The sequence below is a fragment of the Drosophila bipectinata genome, chromosome 3R (genome assembly GCF_030179905.1).
Source record: "Drosophila bipectinata strain 14024-0381.07 chromosome 3R, DbipHiC1v2, whole genome shotgun sequence".
Lineage (NCBI taxonomy): Eukaryota > Metazoa > Arthropoda > Insecta > Diptera > Drosophilidae > Drosophila > Drosophila bipectinata.
Genome location: NC_091739.1, coordinates 6,450,002 through 6,469,524, shown reverse-complemented (window position 1 = coordinate 6,469,524; position 19,523 = coordinate 6,450,002). Strand labels below are relative to the sequence as shown.

Genomic DNA, 19,523 nt, shown 5'->3' with positions numbered 1-19,523 from the left:
AACATCATCATTTATCATCAATATGCAGGCCCACTTAAATATCAAGTATACGCACACAAGGACTCAAAGCGGATTCAAGCTGCCTTCTTCCTTGCGACGTCATCAATCATTTCCCGTACACAGGGCGTATGATTTATATCTGTCACATATCCATTCGTTTATGCATTATTAACACATTAAGATTACGTTTTCCCAACTGCTTACAATACTTAAAAGCTCAGCAGTCAAGAGATACTTAAACGATGAACGGAAATCTGGGAGGATTTTACGAATTACTGACTTTTTTACGTATTTTTACAGTTTATGAACGTCGATGTGACAGCGATTATCCTGCCAGAACTCCTGGCATTAGCGATGCATGTGATATAAAATATATAAAAACTTTATAGAAATATTTTTCCACCCAGAATATTAAAAATTTATAAAGATATTTTTATGTGTGTTCTTTGTGTGCCTGCTGTGTGATAAGCCAAATCATCTTCACGGCAAAACCAACAAAAGTCTTTGCCTCAAGAGATTTCTTTGACGCGCCACCAAGAATTTTCCCCTGAATAGCTAAGTTATTTTCCCCATATATCTCGACACTCCTTTCACCAGATTGTGTTTGTCTCGTTTCCTTGGTAGTATTTTCAATCAGCTGGTGCTTCGATTGTCGATTCCGCTGATACAAAAGCTGCAGAAGCCGCTTTGACAACGATATTCATGGCCCCAAGTCAAAGTCTTTTGTGATTTGCATTGTTTGGCCCGAAATACAAAGGCGGCTTTCGAATTTTCGATAACAAAACGAACAGAATGAAATGGGACGAGCACGGGAACTGAGAAACCCATTTATTTGACACAATTAAGGACCCGGAGTGTGGGTAATTGATTTTCCGAGCCAATTTATCAACTTACCGTAAACATTCAGCCGGGCCGAGTGCTGAACACTGCCCATCGAGTTGCTGGCCACGCACTTGTAGAGGCCTCCGTCGTCTGGTCGCACGTGCGAGATATTTAAATGGCTTATCACATCCCCGGACATATCGACAAATTGTCCGATCGCAAACCTATGATGCAGCGAGACATCCATGATGGGCTGCGAGTCCAGCAGCCAGGCGAACTGCAATTCAAGAGGAGATTGTTCAGACACCACAAAAATCAATAAGGGCCATGGAGCGAATATTGGCCTCTTGTCTGGCCAATAATTTCAAGGCTTAGTGTGTGCACTTAGCAAAAATATTTATTTTTAAAATTAAAGTAAAAACTAAAAACTCTTTAGGCAATTACAAATAAAATGTTGATATAATAAAATATAAAGAATATCTTGTCTTTTAATAAAAACTTTGTTTGAATTTCAAAAACTTTTTGTTTTGTGCTTTGCTTGTGCCGTATCATAATGCATAATAAGGCCAATAAAATATTTGAAAATGGTCTCTACTCACTTGCGGTGGCGGCGAGCCGCTGGCGGAGCACTTAAGCGATATTAATGGTCCCGGACGCACGTTCTGCTCAATGAAGGTGTAAATCAATTCCGGCACAGTGTCTGCGTGGGCGGTGGGGGAAAATAAACGATAATAAGCATGGGGTAGCTTGATAAATGCCAAAACTCTGTCTCATAAACTATGTATGTCGCTGTCAACTCACCGCCCAGCTTCAGCTCAGCCATCGCCTGGGCACTGGCGCGTTGATTCTCCACCAGACACTGATAGACACCGCGGTCGCGTCGCCCGACGTTGTGCACCAGGAGCGAGCTCTTCGACAGGAACCGTATGCTGCCAAGGACACGGGGGTCGCAACAAAGGAAAAAATATAAAAAAAGGACGAAAAGTGTTAAAAATGCCGAGCTTGGCAAGCAAACTTCAACTGCTGAAAACTGACAACGTTGCAGAAAATGGGAGCGGGCACAGCAATTTGCTATAAACGCACACCAAGACAGAGGCATATGTGCACTGAGATGATTTGGGGCTTAATTTAAAATACTTTTCTATGGTAAGAAACATTTAAAAAATTAGTCTTTGAGTAGTTATTGCAATATAAAAATATTTAAATAATTATGTTTTTTTCTTATGTGTATGTATATTTAATTATTAGTACTTGGAAATATTTAGTTTCTTATGGTGTAAGATTTATTTGTGTGCTTGCGTGCTGCTCGTAGCCTTTTGTTCGTTCAAGCGAAATTTGTTATTTATTTTATTAGCATAAGCATAAAAATTTCTGCTTGATTTGTAATGCTGATTCGCTTGGTCTCCCATTCGCATTTCCATTCACATTCCTATCCCCCAGGCACTGTGCCTTGGCCAACAGCTGGTCAACGCACAAACACAAACAAAAATATCCTTATATATATGTATTTACTTATGCAGATAGGTATGTATGTGTGTATATACTCGTATACCCATACTGGAGCGATATTTGTTATTGCAGGCCGGATCCGGATTGTTTGCCATCTGCTGCTGTACAAATTTTGCGTGAGAATTTAGTTTGCCTTCGGTTTTGCTTTGCCCCGGCCAACGTATTATGCTGATTTCGTGTAATTTGCATTAAATTATCAAGATGTGTCCTGGCCGTTGAGGCGAAAATATGTATGCACAAAGCAAAAAGGATTCCCACAGGCCTAGGTAAGCCTAGGAGGCCAGTCGGGAACTTGCATAAATTATCTTATATGGTTTCAGGATATATGTGTTAAATTTTGGGCACTACAAGTGCCACAAGCTCTAATCAGCCCCTGAAATGTACGTAATCTCACTGCTCCGGGAGTTGAAAAGCATACTATAAACTAATTACTGTCTTTCACTCGAAAATTCAAAAAGCAATCGCCACAAAACTATCCCAAAATATTTATGCAACTGAATTATCAATGCCAGCAATCAAAGTCATTTAATCTTTGACCTTTCATCGCTGCGCTCAATCATCATATCCTCTTTTTATCCCAGACGGGTAAAGCTTTTAAAAAATCAACTGAACCGAATGCGGATGCTAAAATCCGAAAATGGGGGGAAAAATCATTTCGCGGCGAAATAGTTCATAACAAGAAAGAAAAGCTTGCTTTGGGCGGAGCCGAAGTGGACATACCCTTATGTCCCAAACTTCTAAAAGCACTAAAGTTATGGCATTTACTATAAATGAACTACATACATACATATATATGTAAATGCCAGCCAAAATATATAATTTGATATGTATGTAACTGCAAAAAATACAACACATAAATAAAGTTCATAACCAAAACATTTATAAAAAAATTATAACAAAAAAAGTTGCAACATAAAGTTACAACAATACAAATTACAACACAAATTACAACAACAAAATGAGAAAAACCTAAACATAAAACATAATCACTCATGACAATAACAAAAAAAACACAAAAAAAAATAATATTTTTCCGATTTTTTTGCCACGCTTAAGTGCAACTTATGAGAATCGAGGAGGAGGGCGCCTTTTTTAAATTAATTATTTAAAAACAATTTTTTGAATAGTTTACAAAGTAAAGTATCTTCTGGAATGTTATCATACGCAAAAATAAGGTACAATTTTTCTCTTCATTACTATTTGACTTTTATGCGCCCTTAAAAATAGGCAACGGAATCATGAGGGTTTAAGTTTTCTGGTTTTTAATTTATAAACAAATAGGTTTTCTTAGAACTTATAGAAGAATTAAGTTAATTAAGGATATGTAGGCAAAAAATGCAAGGAATTAAGGATATACATATCCTTATGGGATATGGGAATTTAAGAATCAAATTCGATAAAATGTGAAAAAATTTCGAAAAAAGTCCCACTCTTGTAAAAGTACATTATTATACTAGTAATTAATAGCATTTCAGATCAGTCATTTGTAGGGCAGCTATTGGATATATTCTACCTATACTGTCCGTTCCGAATAATATACTGCGTAAAGGGAAGAAGGATGTGTGCAATGTTAAAAATCGGTAAAATTAAAAATGAGAGACTATATTGCGTAAAATCAGTCAGACGGACATGCTTATATCGACTCACGATGTAATCCTGATAGTTCATTTATATATTTCATAGGGTCGGAAGGTCTCCTTCACTGCGTTTCACACTTTTGACTTAAATCATAATACCTTCTGCAAGGGTATTAAAATCGTTGCCAGCCACGTTCATCAATAGTAATAATAATAACAGTAACAATAAAACATTTTCGCCAAGCGAGAAGCGAGTTGTGTAATCTATGTATGCTGTTCATTTTTTTGCTATTTTTGTTCTTTTTTTAATATTTTTGTTTTGCCGGTCGGAAGGCTTTGCAGGAAAATTCGCAACTGGCGAAACTGATAAAAATCGAAATCGGTTGAACAATGTTGCATGTCTGCCCGTTAGCCCGTTGTTCCTATTTCGCACAATCCATGGCAGTGAGTCCCTTTCGCCATTTCCATTTTTCAGCCACGGTCCCAGTCCCAATCCCAGTCCCAGTCCCACTTGCAATCCCTATTTTTGGGTTATGCCCGGGCTATACTTACTTATCCCTCCCGGTGGTGAGTGCATTATTCGCCTGCAGCGGTTTGCCATTGTGCAGCCAGTCGATGGCATCGATCGCTGAACCCGTTGTCGTACAATTGAAATTTGCCGTTCCGCCCGAATTGACAATTTGAACTTGCGGCAATATATGCACAGACACATAGGAATTGACACTGAGGCGGATTTCGATGCGCTGCTCCCCGAATTGATTTGAGGCCTGGCAAATCTGCAACGAGAGTGCGGGCATTTAGACCCAGCTGATGGTCTTTTTTTGTGGATGGAAATCCCTACAATAAAGGCTTAGTAAAGTGGAGCTCGAGAAACACGAACGCAGATGGAGGTACCTCTGTTACAAAATGTTCTGTACTTTTTAGTGAATTTTCTTTTTAGGAAAATTGTTTCCAAAAATCGCTTAGTCTCTGTGTGGTCTTAAAAAAGCTCTACTGTACTGCACTTTACATATTCGGATTGCCAACGGTTGGCTGTTTGACGGTTACTTACCCACTTGCCCGCATCGCGTTCGTCAGCATTTTTGATGAGCAGCAATGTGCGCGAAAGTATCACTCTCTGTGACGAGGGTATCGGGTAGAGGGCAGCCGAGTCGGAAACACGATACCAGCTATAAATCAAAGAGCATACATATAAACCAACATCCACACACCCATAAATACGTAAAGTGCCATGCCAAAGTTTTCCCAGTTTAAGGCACAAAACTCTTTATTGATTTAAAATTTTCGGGTTTCTCACCAGCGATGGAAACTAGAAACAAAAACTGAATTGTTTGAATCACACACAAAATCAATAAAATCAACTTTGGTTTGTTATTCCTGCCACGTTTATACCAAATTATCTCCTTTCTTCTCAGCATTTATAGTAATAAGTGGGGCTGCCGCTTTCTCGGAAATATTTCAAATACTTTGCAGTCTGGCATCAGCGTTTATGGTTCGTCCCGAGAACTTTCTTCTTTGCATGTTTGGCTTGTGTTTTTGTTTTCAACTGTCTGCGTTTTTGTCGCAAAATTTTCTCCAAACGTATACATGCGAAAACATACATGGATGTAAGTGAATGGGGTCGTTTCAAGTGTTTAGAACTGGATGAAATTTTAATAAGCCCTTCTAAGTGAAACAGACTGTTAAATAATGCCACCCCTGAGCTCGAAGTAGCGCCATAGAGAGACATGTTTACGTTTTTATTTTGCTAATTAGCCGTGAACGCCTGACTTCGTGTTACTGGATACTTGGTGTGTTATTGGCTCGACTTTCTCCAAGTTTTGATGGTAATTGCCTTATATTGTTTGGACAGCAGCAAAGTGTTGGCTTCTGGAAGTCGATCCATTCTGAGTGGGTAAACAAGATGATTAAGTTACTCGATTACTGCCAGTAGCCCAGTGCGTGGGTTCACTTTTCAGTTACGGCCATGTTAGTTTTTCTTTTCGTCCACCCACCACAATCCACTGCTGTCTATTAGCACATGGCCATGGAGTCCATGGAGTCACCTAATTAGCACTAAAACAGCAGTCCCTAATATGCAATAAAGCCAGCATCCCCAGGCAAACATTCAAATGCACTTAAGGGCTGTCTATAATCTCCAACCTAGAGCCGACTGCGTGATGTTATTTTACTGCCAGCTGGGTAGATACTTTGAGACAGATACGAAATAGCTACGCCTTCAACTCCCCAACCAAAGAAAACAAAGCAGGCTGTGCGGTATAGGATTGGGTTAACTCACGTAAATATGGGAAATGGATTGCCCTGGATATTGCACAGTAGATGAACATCATTGCCACGCTCCACATGAATCTCCATCACAGGTTTCTGGGTGGTGCGGGGAGCCAAATTCTTGCTCAATTCTGGGAAAATATAATTTGGGATGGATGGGATAAAATTTCATGAAAATAATATCTTAACTGTTATATGGGATAACGTAAATGGTAATTTGATTGAAGTTTACTCACCTTTAACCTGCAGCGTCACAGCGTCGCTGCGTTGTCGCTCTCCGTTTAGAGTGTTGGTCACCAGGCAGCTAAACTTCATCAGAGCATCCTCGGAACGCACGGAGCGCACGTACAAGTCCCCGGAGGCGGACAGGACCACATAGCGACCCGCTGTTCGGAAATCATAAACACACGGGTCACACAAATGACAATGGCAAAGGAAAATCAAACCACCACATTGCACACGCTGCGTATACGTAACATTTTCCAATAAACGTCATCCGCCCCGTTGTCCCACCCATACCTCTGGACACATTCCCCCGGAATATTGTACAAAAAGTGCAACTTCATTGCTAGCACGCAACAAAAATGAATCGTGTGCACATAAATTTCAGTAGCGGATAGACTCCCTCGCTCCGCCTCTTTCGATTTGTTGTTGTTGTTAAAATGTGGCAACACTCACCGACATCCGACAGATCCGGGAGCAGTATCTCCTCGCCGCGATGCCAACTGGCCACGCGCACATAGGGCCGTACGTATTCCGGTATGGCGCACTTAATCAACGCCGAATTTCCCAAATAGACTTCGGTGTTTTCCACGTGCACATGGAACTGACGACGCACCACTGACAGAGCCAAGGAAAAAAACAAAACGTATCAGGAAGAGGAACAGAATCAGATTCAAAAGTACATAGTCGCAAAAATCAGAGAAGTACAGTCAAAGTTATGCCATAATAATCAAATATAAATGATTTGTTCATGTTTATTTTTAGCTTATATTATTAAAATTGTTAATAATATAATTAAAGTAAAATATTTTCTCCCAACTCTCAAAATATAATTGAATCATAAATATAATAAATGTTGAAAAATATACTGTAATGAAAAATATAATATCTATGACCCTTGGGAAAATTCGGAAAGCAATACTTATTGTCCCTTAATTTTCGGCACCTTTAGACTATAAACTTGACCACCACTGTAATCCATTGGGGAGCAGTGAGGAGCCGGCTGGCGGAGGGAATAAAAGTCAACAAACGCTGCCGTCTGCCCGCTGGCGCATACAGATGAGCGCATAAAACGCTTTCGGGGAGCACAATCCGTGGCTGGCATCCGATGGCTTCTGCGACAACTCGGAACGGGCCCAATAAACGGAGCGGGGCCACAATGCAGAATGGCTGCCGTTTAAATGAATGAAATTGCTTGAAATTACATGCAAAACGGAAGTTGAAGAGCAGCCAAAATACTCGAAGGAAAAAGAACACCACAGCAGTTATACTATATGTTCGTTTGTGTGTCCATGGACGAGGGAAAAAAAAGGAGTGACACAAATGATACACATGGAAAATGCAAAGTGTAAATATTGAATGAGATTTTAAGCGACTATCATGCTACGTTGGTTTTTTCGGTGGGAAAAAGGAAGGCGGCTGGATTTACTTTGGGCCAGGCTGTGTAAATACTCTCGACGTGCCCTGTTTTCGAGGTCAAGCATTAAGGGCCAGGCCGAGTAAACAGTAAGTGCATAAAATAATTAAGTTAATTTCGGAGCCGAGGAATCTGCAGCAGTTGACAAACTTTGTTGCATCGATCACGGCTCAAGAGCTGCCAGAAAACGTCAGGAAATTCACAGGATATTAATGTTGTATAAAGTGGAATAGAAGGTAAAAGAAAAAGTGGCGCCCAGGTGACATCCTGGGGAGTGCCAGAACGAAGAATCGTAAAAAATGCCAGCATACCGAACGTGAGCAGCTTTAAGTTGTTGTCAACATAATGGACTCTTTTCTCTATCCGAAAGTGATGTCAAATTTTATATATTTTCTAATATATAAAACAATTATATATAAATAATTCTAATAAATAATTGTAAATACCAAAGATTGGTGTTTCTAAAATAAGAAAATTGTATGTACAAGGAAAAAAGGATAAAATGTATTATACCACATTTTTATTTTATAATCACATGAACCGTAAATCCATTTTTTATTATTTTTTGTATCTGACCTAGCTTCTTTAAAGCCAATATATTATTGTCAACACTGGTCTCCAGAACGACGAGTAATGTTAATGGAGGCAGTGGAGTCCGCACTCCACGCCCTATTGGCTGCCAGCTACTTTGGAAAACTAGGATAGTGTACGTTGTACATTTTGCTTACCTGCCTGCACCTGAACGTTGCGACTCAGAATGGTGCCCGCCTCATTGCTGGCCCGACATCTGTAGGTGGCCTCGTGCACATCCGTGCGATAATATTGCGCCAAAAACGGTGGGAAGTGCAGTGTGCCGTTGCCAGATATTTTCCTGCAAGTACAAAAGCACCATAGGGCGAACAGCAAAATGCAATATTTTAGTGGGCAAATTCTTTCGGGTTTTCCTCTTATATATATTTATTTATTTATTTGCATTTGGGGATGGCGATAGTGGCAAAGGCAAAGGCAATGGAGGTGGAAATGGTGACGGAGGAGCGCGAATGTAGAGCACAAATTTGCTCAACAAAAGCGCCTGCAAAGTGGCTGCCATTTGCTGGCGAGTATTTTTATAGCAGTAAGTACATGGAGCGCAAAGTGTGAATTTACATAAAAATGCAATAAGCTTAATGCTGAATATATGCCACATGTTTGTTGAGCCCAAGTGATGTGCAATGGCCTAAACGGATGTCAGTTGTATTTGCTACATTGAGTATATTCTAGAAAAAAGTAAAGGAACGAAATAAGCTAAGGAAAGAGGTATTCAAAGGATTTTCACCCCAGCAAGTTCAATTATTTCGAAATCAAACATCATGAAATTTCTGAGCTAACTAAGTCAGTTTGTCTTAATCCAGTTTCCTAGCTTTTCCATCTTGTTTTGCAAACGCAATGTCAGTTAACACAAGTTTCCAAATCAAACTTTAAGCCTCCCGCAGGGCTTTAACGCATTTGATTAGCTCTCTGGCTCGGTTGCGGCCAAAACCCATCAGCCTTCCATCACATAAGTCATTCTACTCCACTCCACTCTGTTCAACTCCAGATGCAGTTGCAATCTCTGTGCCCGCTAATCATCTCAACTGCAGTCGGGGCTAACAAGCTACGACGACAACGATGAGATGTTGCATGGGGTGGGACGTTGCCCCGGATGGTGTGGCCCACTGGGTCCTGGTGCCCAGAAAAACCAACTAGCCAACATCAACCGAAAAAGGGAAAACTTCATCAAGCGCTGTTTTCAAAAATGTTTAAGTGCCAGCAATTTGTTTACGTCCAATGCGTTAGTTCAGGGCACAAGGCAAAAAAGTGTAGAAACATAGTGACACGACAAAGAGTTACTCATGTTTCATTTAAAAAAAAAAAAAAAGAAGCTTAAGATAATAATAGAAACAACAAATGTTTAAGAAGCCTGGTGAAAACTATGAAAAAACCTTTTTAGTGGTTGCCAGTTTTATTTTTCTCAAAATTAGGAAGAGTACACAACCCTTTCTGGAAACAAACACCAGGTATAGACGAACGACTGACTATCTGACTAACTCCATGTTCTGTGTCTCTTGTCCGCTGTCCGTTTATTCCTGCAGCAGATAAGTACACGTCCTGTATACATACATACTCGTCACTTGAACTCAACTATGCTCTTTAGTAGCTTAAAATAAAATTTGTTTCATTTCTATGCAATGCCGTCGCATCCGACTTTTTCGTACATTTTTTTTCGGGTCTGCCAGACCGACAGTCGACAGTCGTCAACATATACGAGTACATATAGATGTACACTCACACAACCAGTCCAATGAAATCCCCGGCTTTTATACGGATATGCGAGTGTACGAGAGATCACGTATTTGAAATGACATTTCATTTTGCGAAACATAAAAATTCTTTTAGTAAATTTGTTGCCATATGTGGACTGTGCCGTGAGTTTATACATTTTTATGCCAGTATTTATTTTGGCGTCGTCCCATACAAGTACGCTATTTTTACGATTTATCTGCTATATTTGTTTGCCGTTGATTCCAAACATTTGTTTATTATTTTTTGTCGTTGCACAGTAATCCGTTTAAGAGCCGCTACAATGGCTGGGCAGCAATTTGCTAACAGAGCTCTAAACCAAATAAACAGTTTCGCTCGCCTTTAGGCCATATGCAAAGTGCGTTAATTGTGTTGAGCCCGGCTAATGGAAGCCAACAAAATAACCGCAAATTAAAGCCTAGCTTGCGTAAGCAACTAATGTACACACTCGCCTTGATTAAGGCTAAAACGTGTGTGTCTATTTGTATGAAACATGTCATCCGGCAAAGGCTGCAAAAACACTGCAGTACTTTTAATATTTTAAATGCTCCCGTCCTCACACACACCCAACACGCTCCAAGAACAAAATAGATAGAAAAACGACAGAGGCTACATGCAACTTGGTTGCCATCAGCATTACTTTTGTGTAATTTCTTTGGCCTTTTCAGGCAACAAACCAAAAGCGCGTCTTTTGTCTGCCTCCTTGGCAGTTTTGTTGTTGCCAGCCAAGCAATTCCATTGAAATGTGGTTGATGGTAAGGGGAAAATGGCGGTGGGAAAATGTCGGTGGGCTGGCAATGGTGGGGCGTTCGTCTGTTAACATTGATTTTCACAGCTTTTTGCGACGCCATCTCGCGCAATGTCAATTAAAATGAGGCAAATCAAGGAATTACTTTAATGCAAGCCGCAAACCGAAGCCGCAGGAATGTGACTACCAAAACCGCCGCCAAGAAGCCACACTAGACATACTTATGGTTTGAAGCTCCAAACAATAAAGTTACACAACGAGAAAGTTCTGTTCAATCGAGTCGGTTTACTTGAAAGGCTTGTTGCACCGAACAATTTATCTTACTTTAGTTTCCATTGAACACATTTTTTAAAGACAAAGCTAACATTGAAAGTTTCGGCCACTCCTCTTTGCAAGCTCACAATCCTTTTCGCCAGTGCACTTTAGACATCCACTTATTATTACTTAGACACATTGTTACTGGCACCGCAGGAACTTACCTGAGTCCTGGCACCTGGGTGGCCAGCGATCCGTCGCGCAGCACCCAGGACACGAGGGGCGGCGGGCTGCCGTGGGCGGTGCAGGTCACCTGGGCGCCCGTGTCGTTGCCGAATAGCAGTCGCGGAGCGGGCTCCAGGAGGAATGTGGGCACCCGTAAGCCGCTTGTGGCCAGGACCGGGGTTGCAAGTGCCGCCAGCAGGAACGCAACTAAAAAGGGGAGAACGGAAAGGGAAAGGGTATCATATGGCAGGTTAATTATCAACATTGTCGCTACATAGTTTGTTTAAAACTTTAATGCCACCACAACTGCCGGCAGGCTGGCGCTGTGTGTGGCTTGTGCACCTCGAGTGCAACTCATAAATGCGGTTAATTTGGATTCGGTTTCGTTTTGGTGCCGGCAGCGAGCTCTGGATTCACATTTAGGCAGCCGGCACCACTTCACTGCTGAACCGACCCACTTGGGAGCGGCTTAGCAACTGCAGTCTGAAACCAACTTAACTTTTTTGATATATTCAGGCAGCTTGTGCTGTTTGTTTGCTTAAATGCTACAGGCTGCAGCCAGCTACCAGCTACCAGCCACCAGCTGGAGCAATAATAATAATATCGTTATCTAACCGTCGGGGCTTCCAAAATAAATAATCCGTGTTTTATTGTTGATTCATGAAAAGGAACATGCATATTTAACTTTCAGTTAAGTTTACTTAACATGATTACTTAAAAATATGTATTAAAAATTAAAGGCCTCAAAGTGTAATTTGCATATTAAATATTAATGTTTTAGTTGTGGAACTAACCTTTTGCCAGAACTAGACTAGGACGCTCTAATAAACTCATTTCGTTGCATGAAAATTCAATTTGTAGGCTGTGGAAAATTGAGTTTAGTTTTCGTTTATTTTTCCAGAAGCTCCTTGTGTCCTTCTTGTTTATTTTTCCAATATGAATATATACAGTTGCTTCTCTGTGGCTTTGCTTATATTTAGCTTTTGTATAAGCCCCTGGTTGGAGATGTTTTTGTTTCTATTTGAAAATGTTCAGTCGTTTCTGATGTTGTTTAGCCACCTGGAATATACAGAAAATGAAAGCCAAAAGTTTAATTTACATATGCATTATGAAAATGTTTTCCTTTCTATTGTTTGTCTGGTCAAAATGTAAGGCAATGCAGTTTGATGAAAAACTAAGTTACTTAGCAATCAAATGTTGAAATAAAATCCTGACGAAAAGGCAAAGAGGATGAACAAAGTCAGACTAAAGTGTGTATTTTTATATGAATCTTGTGCCTTTTAGGTATGCTATATGTGCTGTAGAAATCAATAAAATTATTAGAAAATTCATAAAAGGGTCGTTTTTGGATAACTTTAACGAAACCTAGCTTTTACATGTCAAGTTCAAATCATTTTCAGAGAAGAGGTTCCAACGATGTGTAAACAATCCCAATGACAATTACAACTATACGAGACACAGAATACAGAATTCACAAAGTGCTATATAAATATGCCAAACTCGAAAACACAGGACGAAAGAGGCGAGAAATCAACATCAGTCGCCCGGATTGGGCGGCTTTTATTCTAGGACTGCCCCCATACTAAAACCAACACACATCCCAGCCCGAGCATACAGAAACCGAGAGCAATCCAGCGTTTGCATTGCTGTAGAGCTCTTGGTAAATACATTTAACGAGTATTTATGAGCGAGCATACGAAATGAATGACTTTTGCCATCATTAAATTTTATTTGGAACGGCCCAGGCCAAGTTTTACCCTCGCACGAGAGCCCGATTACAATGAAGAAGACATAAACATGTTTTGAGGTCGAGGAGCAGGAGTTCAACAGCCGAGAGAAAATTTCGAGACCGAAGAATCCTTTCCCCGGCCTTCTCGATTTACTCGCTTCCTTTAGACATCCAGGCACTTAGCTTAGCGACTAAATAAACATCATCATGACACCCATTACAGGGATCGACAGGCGTTAGATTGTGCACCGAAAAAAACCAAAGCATTTGATTGATAACAAGCAGCTTCGGCTTAAGTACATCTACGTCCTGTTTATCCTTGATTGGCTACCATTTTTTCTCTCTGTTCATATGAATATGGTGGGGGTGAAGGACGAGCATTCGGATGAAAGTAGGCAGTGAGGGTCACACTCAAGAGTTCTTTTAATGTTTGCAACTTGACACCTTTTTAGTCTGCACATATGGGCGGGCGGAGGCGTGTCTGTTTGCATTTAATTGAGAATTTAAAATGATTTGTTTATTTTAGCAGCGTCTTTTGTTGAGCGATTCGCCACGAGCAATTCGGTTCTTTGCTCAACACTTGGACGGCGTCCTTATATCCTTACAGACACATGCAGTGTACCAACCTGGTCGTGTGTTTGTTTTTTTTTCTCAATGAATGTGTGTGTGTTTGAGTTTTCTCTTTCATTTTTAATGAGTTTTTATTTTGCACGCTTTTGTGTGTCGCTCTTTGGCCCGTCTAACTGTCTGACTTTGGGGTCCATTCGCCGGCGGAGATGGCCCAGCCCGAGCAGACAGGATAGCAGCCACATCCTGCGCCCTCCACACCACTTCTGCAAAGCGATTACTTTGGCTTGTGTGTCTGGTGTCATAACTGCTAACTGTCAGCAAATTTGACACTAAATATGTGGCGCTTTAGTTGTGTCATTCTGGATTATGAAAGCTTTCTGTAAATGTGTTCATGTTTCTGTGGGTGTTGAGCTCTTGTTTATTTATTTTATTGTGATGTGCAGGCATGATTATAATCACTGTTTATTTGCTTTGATAATCCAGTTGTGGGAATATGGCGCTTACTGATGATTTATAAAAATTTCAAAAAAAAAAAATCATCCTTTAATTAGGCTTTAAAATGCTTAGTTTCCCACTAAACGTATCCATTACCCATATTATGTTCATCGCCACCAGAGTGGAAACAATCCGTAGTAGGGCAATCAATCTTATACAATGAAACCCCCGAATAGAGGCTACTTGGAGTGGCTGCAGCTAGCCACAGCAATGGGTATTCCTTTCGAGTCCTTGCCTCAGCATGCACCTTGAGCAATCGAGTGGATGGGTTTTTTATTTCTCACCTTTTTGCACACTCCACTTTTTGTTGGCGTGAAAGGCTTTAAGTGCGGAACGCCACAACAACAGCAAAAGCAATAGCTACGGCAACAATTCAAAGGCAACATGGTCATACCTTCATGTGTTGCAGAGGCAGTCGACCGAAAATCACCCCCTGATCTCAAATACACTGAGATATTATCTAGCTCGATCCAAAGATTGTTTTTCGTATCATGTCAAATGGGAAAACCTTTGATTTTACTGGGATTCTGTCTTTTACCTTAAATATATTGAAAGGTAACTTACATTTTATTCCCTTGTATACTACTTTTTTTTTTTTATAGTGCACATCTGCACTCACTGCCTGACTGAGGTTAAACGCTGCTGCATCCGCCAAGTTGCCACGCCTTCATCCGATGGATAAAGTGGAACGGAGCGGAGGTACTACACATGAATATGTAGTGGTTGGTGGGTCTTGCAGGCGTAAAGCAATATAATTTTTCTGGCTTTGAGACGGAGCTGTTGAATCGTTTTAATGCTCGTCACCTGCAATGTTTGTTTTGTTTTTTTCCTACATGGAAAAGGTGTTGCATGTATGTACATACATACCCACTACACTTTGGGGCGGATATGTTTGCGTTTAGCGCTGGTTGACAGCCTGGCAATTTATACGCCCGACTTCCTGTTGGAATAAAGCCACCGGCCGGGATTTAAAGCCACCTCCTTAAAGTTGCCACAACTCCCAGTCTCGACTCTAGTAATTTCCTGTTGGCAGCACCCACTTCACTAGCGGTCCCCTTCGCTTGTTCCTAATGCGAAATGCTTCGAACAATGGATCCATTTGCACCCGCCCAGACTGAAGTGCAACTCTTTGGTTATATCCAACAATGGCTAAGGCCGCAAGTCAAAGAGCATCCGTCGCGGGCCACGTTCTGGTAAATGGCCACTGCAACGGCTACGGCTACGGCTACGACTATGGGTCGACAAAAAAGGTGGACTTTGGAACAATGTGGATATCTCTCAACCTGGTCTATAGTTGAGGATGCACTGAGCTGAAATGAGGCTAAGACCGCACTCAGAAAATCTTTGTTATAAATAACAAAAGGAAATAGACATTTTGGTTTTATTTTTTCAAAAATGTCAGATGTCTTTTAAGAAAAAAATCTAAATAAAGCAAAATACTTAAGACCCTATCTCTAAATTCGAATTGACGTCGCATAAATTATTTTCCTAACCAATAAGTCGTTCATTTTCTTCAAGTTCCATAAATATATGCCATTTTATCCCTTATGTTTGTATCAAGTCCTATAAAAATGGAATAACCATTTTTTTACGATTCTTGTCCACCGTACCGAATGGGGTATCGAGAATGGGCCACCGGAAATGCAAAGGCGACGAGCCACCTAATAACATTTCGCCATGCCCGACCCGCCGCGGCCCGAACCATTCATATTGCCCCCCATTTCGCGTGTCCTAACAAATGTTTGGCCACCTTTTATATTACATCAATTCGGGCACAACAGCGTTGTCTGGAAGGGCAGCAAGAAAAATGAGGCACGGCAACAAAATGTAATGGGCGCGCATATTTTTTCTGCCATGGAAACTTTCTATTGTTCGTTGTCGTTGCAACCGTTCCGTTGGGATCCGGACAGGGGACTCTACAGATATCTGGGTGGCAGAACGAAGGTCTGAGCTCCAGGACCCAAAGCCGGCGGTTCAGCGATGCTGCATTGTCACATTGACAAACCCCCGAGCTGGCTGCCGCTCTTTATCTTTGTTCTTGGTCCTCTGGCGTTTTGGAGGGCCTTTGTTTAGTTCCAACTGATGTTGCTGTTGCTTTTGCGTTTGCCTGGGCCTTGGGTCTTATTTTTGCTGTAGCTGTCGTGCAGCGAGGGGTCCTTGTTGTTATTATGAATAAAGTTGACTTGAGTGTATTGCGAGGACGTCGGCCATGGCGGTGACATCGCTCGCTTGTCTAACAAATAAATTTAATTGGTACAAGAGCTCCGAGCGAAATGCGCTCAACTCTTTAAAGCGTTCCGCTCCATTGCGACGAAGGCGTCAAATGAGGAAGTAATTTAGCCCGGATGTGGTACGTTGCTAGGATATAACAATTTAATGACTCCGTTAAAGACAGCAATTATGGCGACGACAATTACTGTCACCTTGGGCGTTTAGTAGACCAGGTAGAGCAGAAAAAAAGAAAGTACTGTAGATTTTAATGTGCAATTCAGGTACACAGTTCAACAATCACACTCATTAAAGTAAGATGATATATAAAATATTTCATTTAAGCGAAGAAAAGAAAATTGCATTCCAAGTAATGTACTTTTCTTAACTCTTTTGGAAAAAAAATCATTAAACTTTTGGCATCAAAATTTAAACCACCTTTCCGAAACTTTTAACAAAGGAAAAACATTGAAAAGGTCTGAAGAATAATCAGAACTTGAATAAAATACAATACCAGAATGCATCAGTCCTGCCAAAGATGGACAAAGGGTTAGATTCGAAAAAAGCAGCTTCAATTTATAAGGAATCCAATTAAATGTAAATTTTTATCCTTGACCGAATTCCGTTTCCTTTGTTAGCTGGCTATCTGTTGTAACTCGTGAAGATTGGCCCAACAGTCTCGCCCGATGCATACAAATATTTTCGGAGATTAAAATTTAATGGACACCCTCCATCCAGCTCTTTTCCCAATCTCAAATTCCCAATGCCCAGCCAATTCCAGTTCGACTAGCAGTGGCAATAGCAGCCTTATGCAACATTTTCAGCTTATCTCCAGGCAATGCATAATTCAACAGCTTGCGGATCCTGGAGCAAAAACCGAAACAACCGAATCGGAAAGTGAGAGAAAGAACAGAAGCCAAAATAAAACGAAGAATACCACCGGAGTTGTGCAATTTTTATTGGCAAACCGAGGCAACTCAATTTGTTTAGACTAAGCAGCAAACAAACACTGAGCGACGGAATGAAAACTGCGAATCATTCAGTGAAATTACCTCGTTATCTTGGCCACAGACCCCTGGCTTCTAAAATCCTGAGCGGTTGTCCTGGGGAGCTTGGTCCTTGGTCCTTGTGGTGGATGCAGGAGCCTCCACTTGCATGGAGTTGTCTGGCATAGAATTGTGATTTTATTATATTTGGCTGCTTGCCAGGATATGCCTCACAGACACACACACACATGCACACACAAACTAACACATATGCTTGGCAGCTTACACATGCTAGTTGCAAAAAATCATAGCATATTTTGCGGCTGCATTCAACAATTGCCAAAAGGTGGTCGAAAAAAAAATGGCGGAATGGTAAAAGGAGAAAAGAATCGCGACCATAAATTATACGCAGTGCATAGACGGTATATTTTTATGGACTGTGACTAGGCACCGAATTTCTTTCCTTCTACATCCTTTTTTTTTAATTCCTCCCACTCTTTTTTTTTTTCGTTCCGAACTCTGGCTATTGTTGCCGCAATTTTATCACACTTTGATAATCGCACGGCACATGCTTCATGGCACGTCAGCGCCGACAGTTCGGTGGCCATTCGATTCAATTTGCCGCTCCATAAATTCCTGCAAAAAGTCACTGCCACACATTTGCATTTTTCCCACGACTGGCCGGGAAATTGAAAAATTTCGGAGGTGTTTTGTCCCGGTTTTCTTTTGTTTCTTCTTTCACTTCCTTTTTTTCTCTCTTTCCCTGTCTATTTCATCGGGTTCACCTGGCAACCTCTTTCACACTTTTCCATTAGCCGGCACTCGGCCTGCTTAGCGCTAAAATTATTTCACCTTTTATTCAATTTACTTTATCCACTTCCAGGGGTAAGCTATTGGTTTATTTCTGTTGGGATGTGCGTGGGTATGTGTAAGTGTGGGTGTTGTGTATTCACCAGCAGCTTCCGTTTCCGCTTCCGCTGATGTTAGGGCCCCTGTGTACACAAAGCGTTTTTGGGGGGCCAGCGAAAATCCACTTTTGTTACATTTTTTATGAACACATTCGTGTGGACAAATAACCCGTGAAGTCAGTAAAATCCACGATAAAACCACTCACACACACCAACCCATATACAACGGGGGAGTAAACAAAATGTCGGCTAACAAAATTGCACTGCATAGTTTTAGGCAGCGGAATATACACAACAAAAATCACACAGACCTTCAGTCACAAAACCATTGATGTTTACACTGAGCAAAAAGTGACTTAAAGTTTTCATCATTGGCAAAGCCATGCAAATATTCAAAAGTTTTGAATATTTTATCAAAATGCTTTGATTTTAGAAAAGTTTTTCTCATTTATGCTTAAAAGGGGAATCCCTTTTTCTAAATTTGCAGACTTTTCAATTTTTATCCAAAGCTAACTAGTATCCAGTATTAAATTTCATGTGATAGGTTTTATTTAAAAAAAATATTGTTTTTGTTTTTCTCGCAGTATAGCTATCCCTTTATGTCCAACACGCACACTGATATAGCAACACCCACACGGGGCACGGGGCACACTATCACCGATGGCCCTGTAGTCACTCCCTGAGGCAGCATCCATTAATGCTTTTTCCATTAAATCCCCAAATAGTGCCTAACACACACTCTCACACATACACACGCGAGCATCCTGTATAGTGGGTGTGTGTGTCTGTGAGGATGCTTAACTAATACTAAGGCACTACCACTGGCAACTGTTTCCGATATCCCGAATTTGATTTCGTCCGCTTGACACGTCCAAACAGTTCGAAACGCCGGCAAAAACTGAATCCTGAAATCGTCCTCCGCTGCTAACGTCGCTGCTGAGCCGCAGCGCAGCACAGCTCCCTACCTCAGGCCCTCTCGTCCTGTCGCTTGGGCTTATCTCTGTCGGCGTAATCGTTTCACACACCGCCCCCAATGCCCTTCGAACCCCGTTGAGGCCGTTACTGCAACTGTTGCCACACGTGGCCCACAATTGAACGACGCCAGCAGTGCCGTCGACTTCGCAGCCAGCGCTGCGTCAGCGCCAGCCCCAAAGGATACTCTTTTGCGACTCGGTTCTCTTTGCTATCTGTCTGGCAATCCTTTGGAGAGAAAACACAAAAAGAGAATAACAAAAGAGGCAGCACTGGGGAGAAGAGGATAGTGT

General features: G+C 41.2%; 1 protein-coding gene across 3 annotated transcripts in view; it reads right to left on the bottom strand.

Moving 5' to 3' along the window:
• Dscam3 (Down syndrome cell adhesion molecule 3) overlaps positions 1 to 19,148 on the bottom strand; it is a 30,362-nt gene extending 11,214 nt beyond the window's left edge. For 2 of the 3 annotated variants that reach the window (XM_070281388.1, XM_017249756.3), the window contains exons 1-13: positions 19,078 to 19,148; positions 17,417 to 17,529; positions 12,157 to 12,421; positions 11,362 to 11,569; positions 8,544 to 8,686; positions 6,855 to 7,016; positions 6,413 to 6,562; positions 6,187 to 6,307; positions 4,960 to 5,077; positions 4,461 to 4,684; positions 1,624 to 1,751; positions 1,422 to 1,522; positions 895 to 1,099 (exon numbers count right to left, since the gene is read on the bottom strand). In XM_070281388.1, the coding sequence (XP_070137489.1) occupies positions 895 to 1,099; positions 1,422 to 1,522; positions 1,624 to 1,751; positions 4,461 to 4,684; positions 4,960 to 5,077; positions 6,187 to 6,307; positions 6,413 to 6,562; positions 6,855 to 7,016; positions 8,544 to 8,686; positions 11,362 to 11,569; positions 12,157 to 12,196 (1,600 nt within the window). In that variant the 5' untranslated portion in view covers positions 12,197 to 12,421; positions 17,417 to 17,529; positions 19,078 to 19,148. The remainder of the gene's footprint in view (positions 1 to 894; positions 1,100 to 1,421; positions 1,523 to 1,623; positions 1,752 to 4,460; positions 4,685 to 4,959; positions 5,078 to 6,186; positions 6,308 to 6,412; positions 6,563 to 6,854; positions 7,017 to 8,543; positions 8,687 to 11,361; positions 11,570 to 12,156; positions 12,422 to 17,416; positions 17,530 to 19,077) is intronic. The other variant, XM_070281387.1, reaches the window with a different exon arrangement.
• Between the last annotated feature and the right edge of the window lie 375 nt (positions 19,149 to 19,523).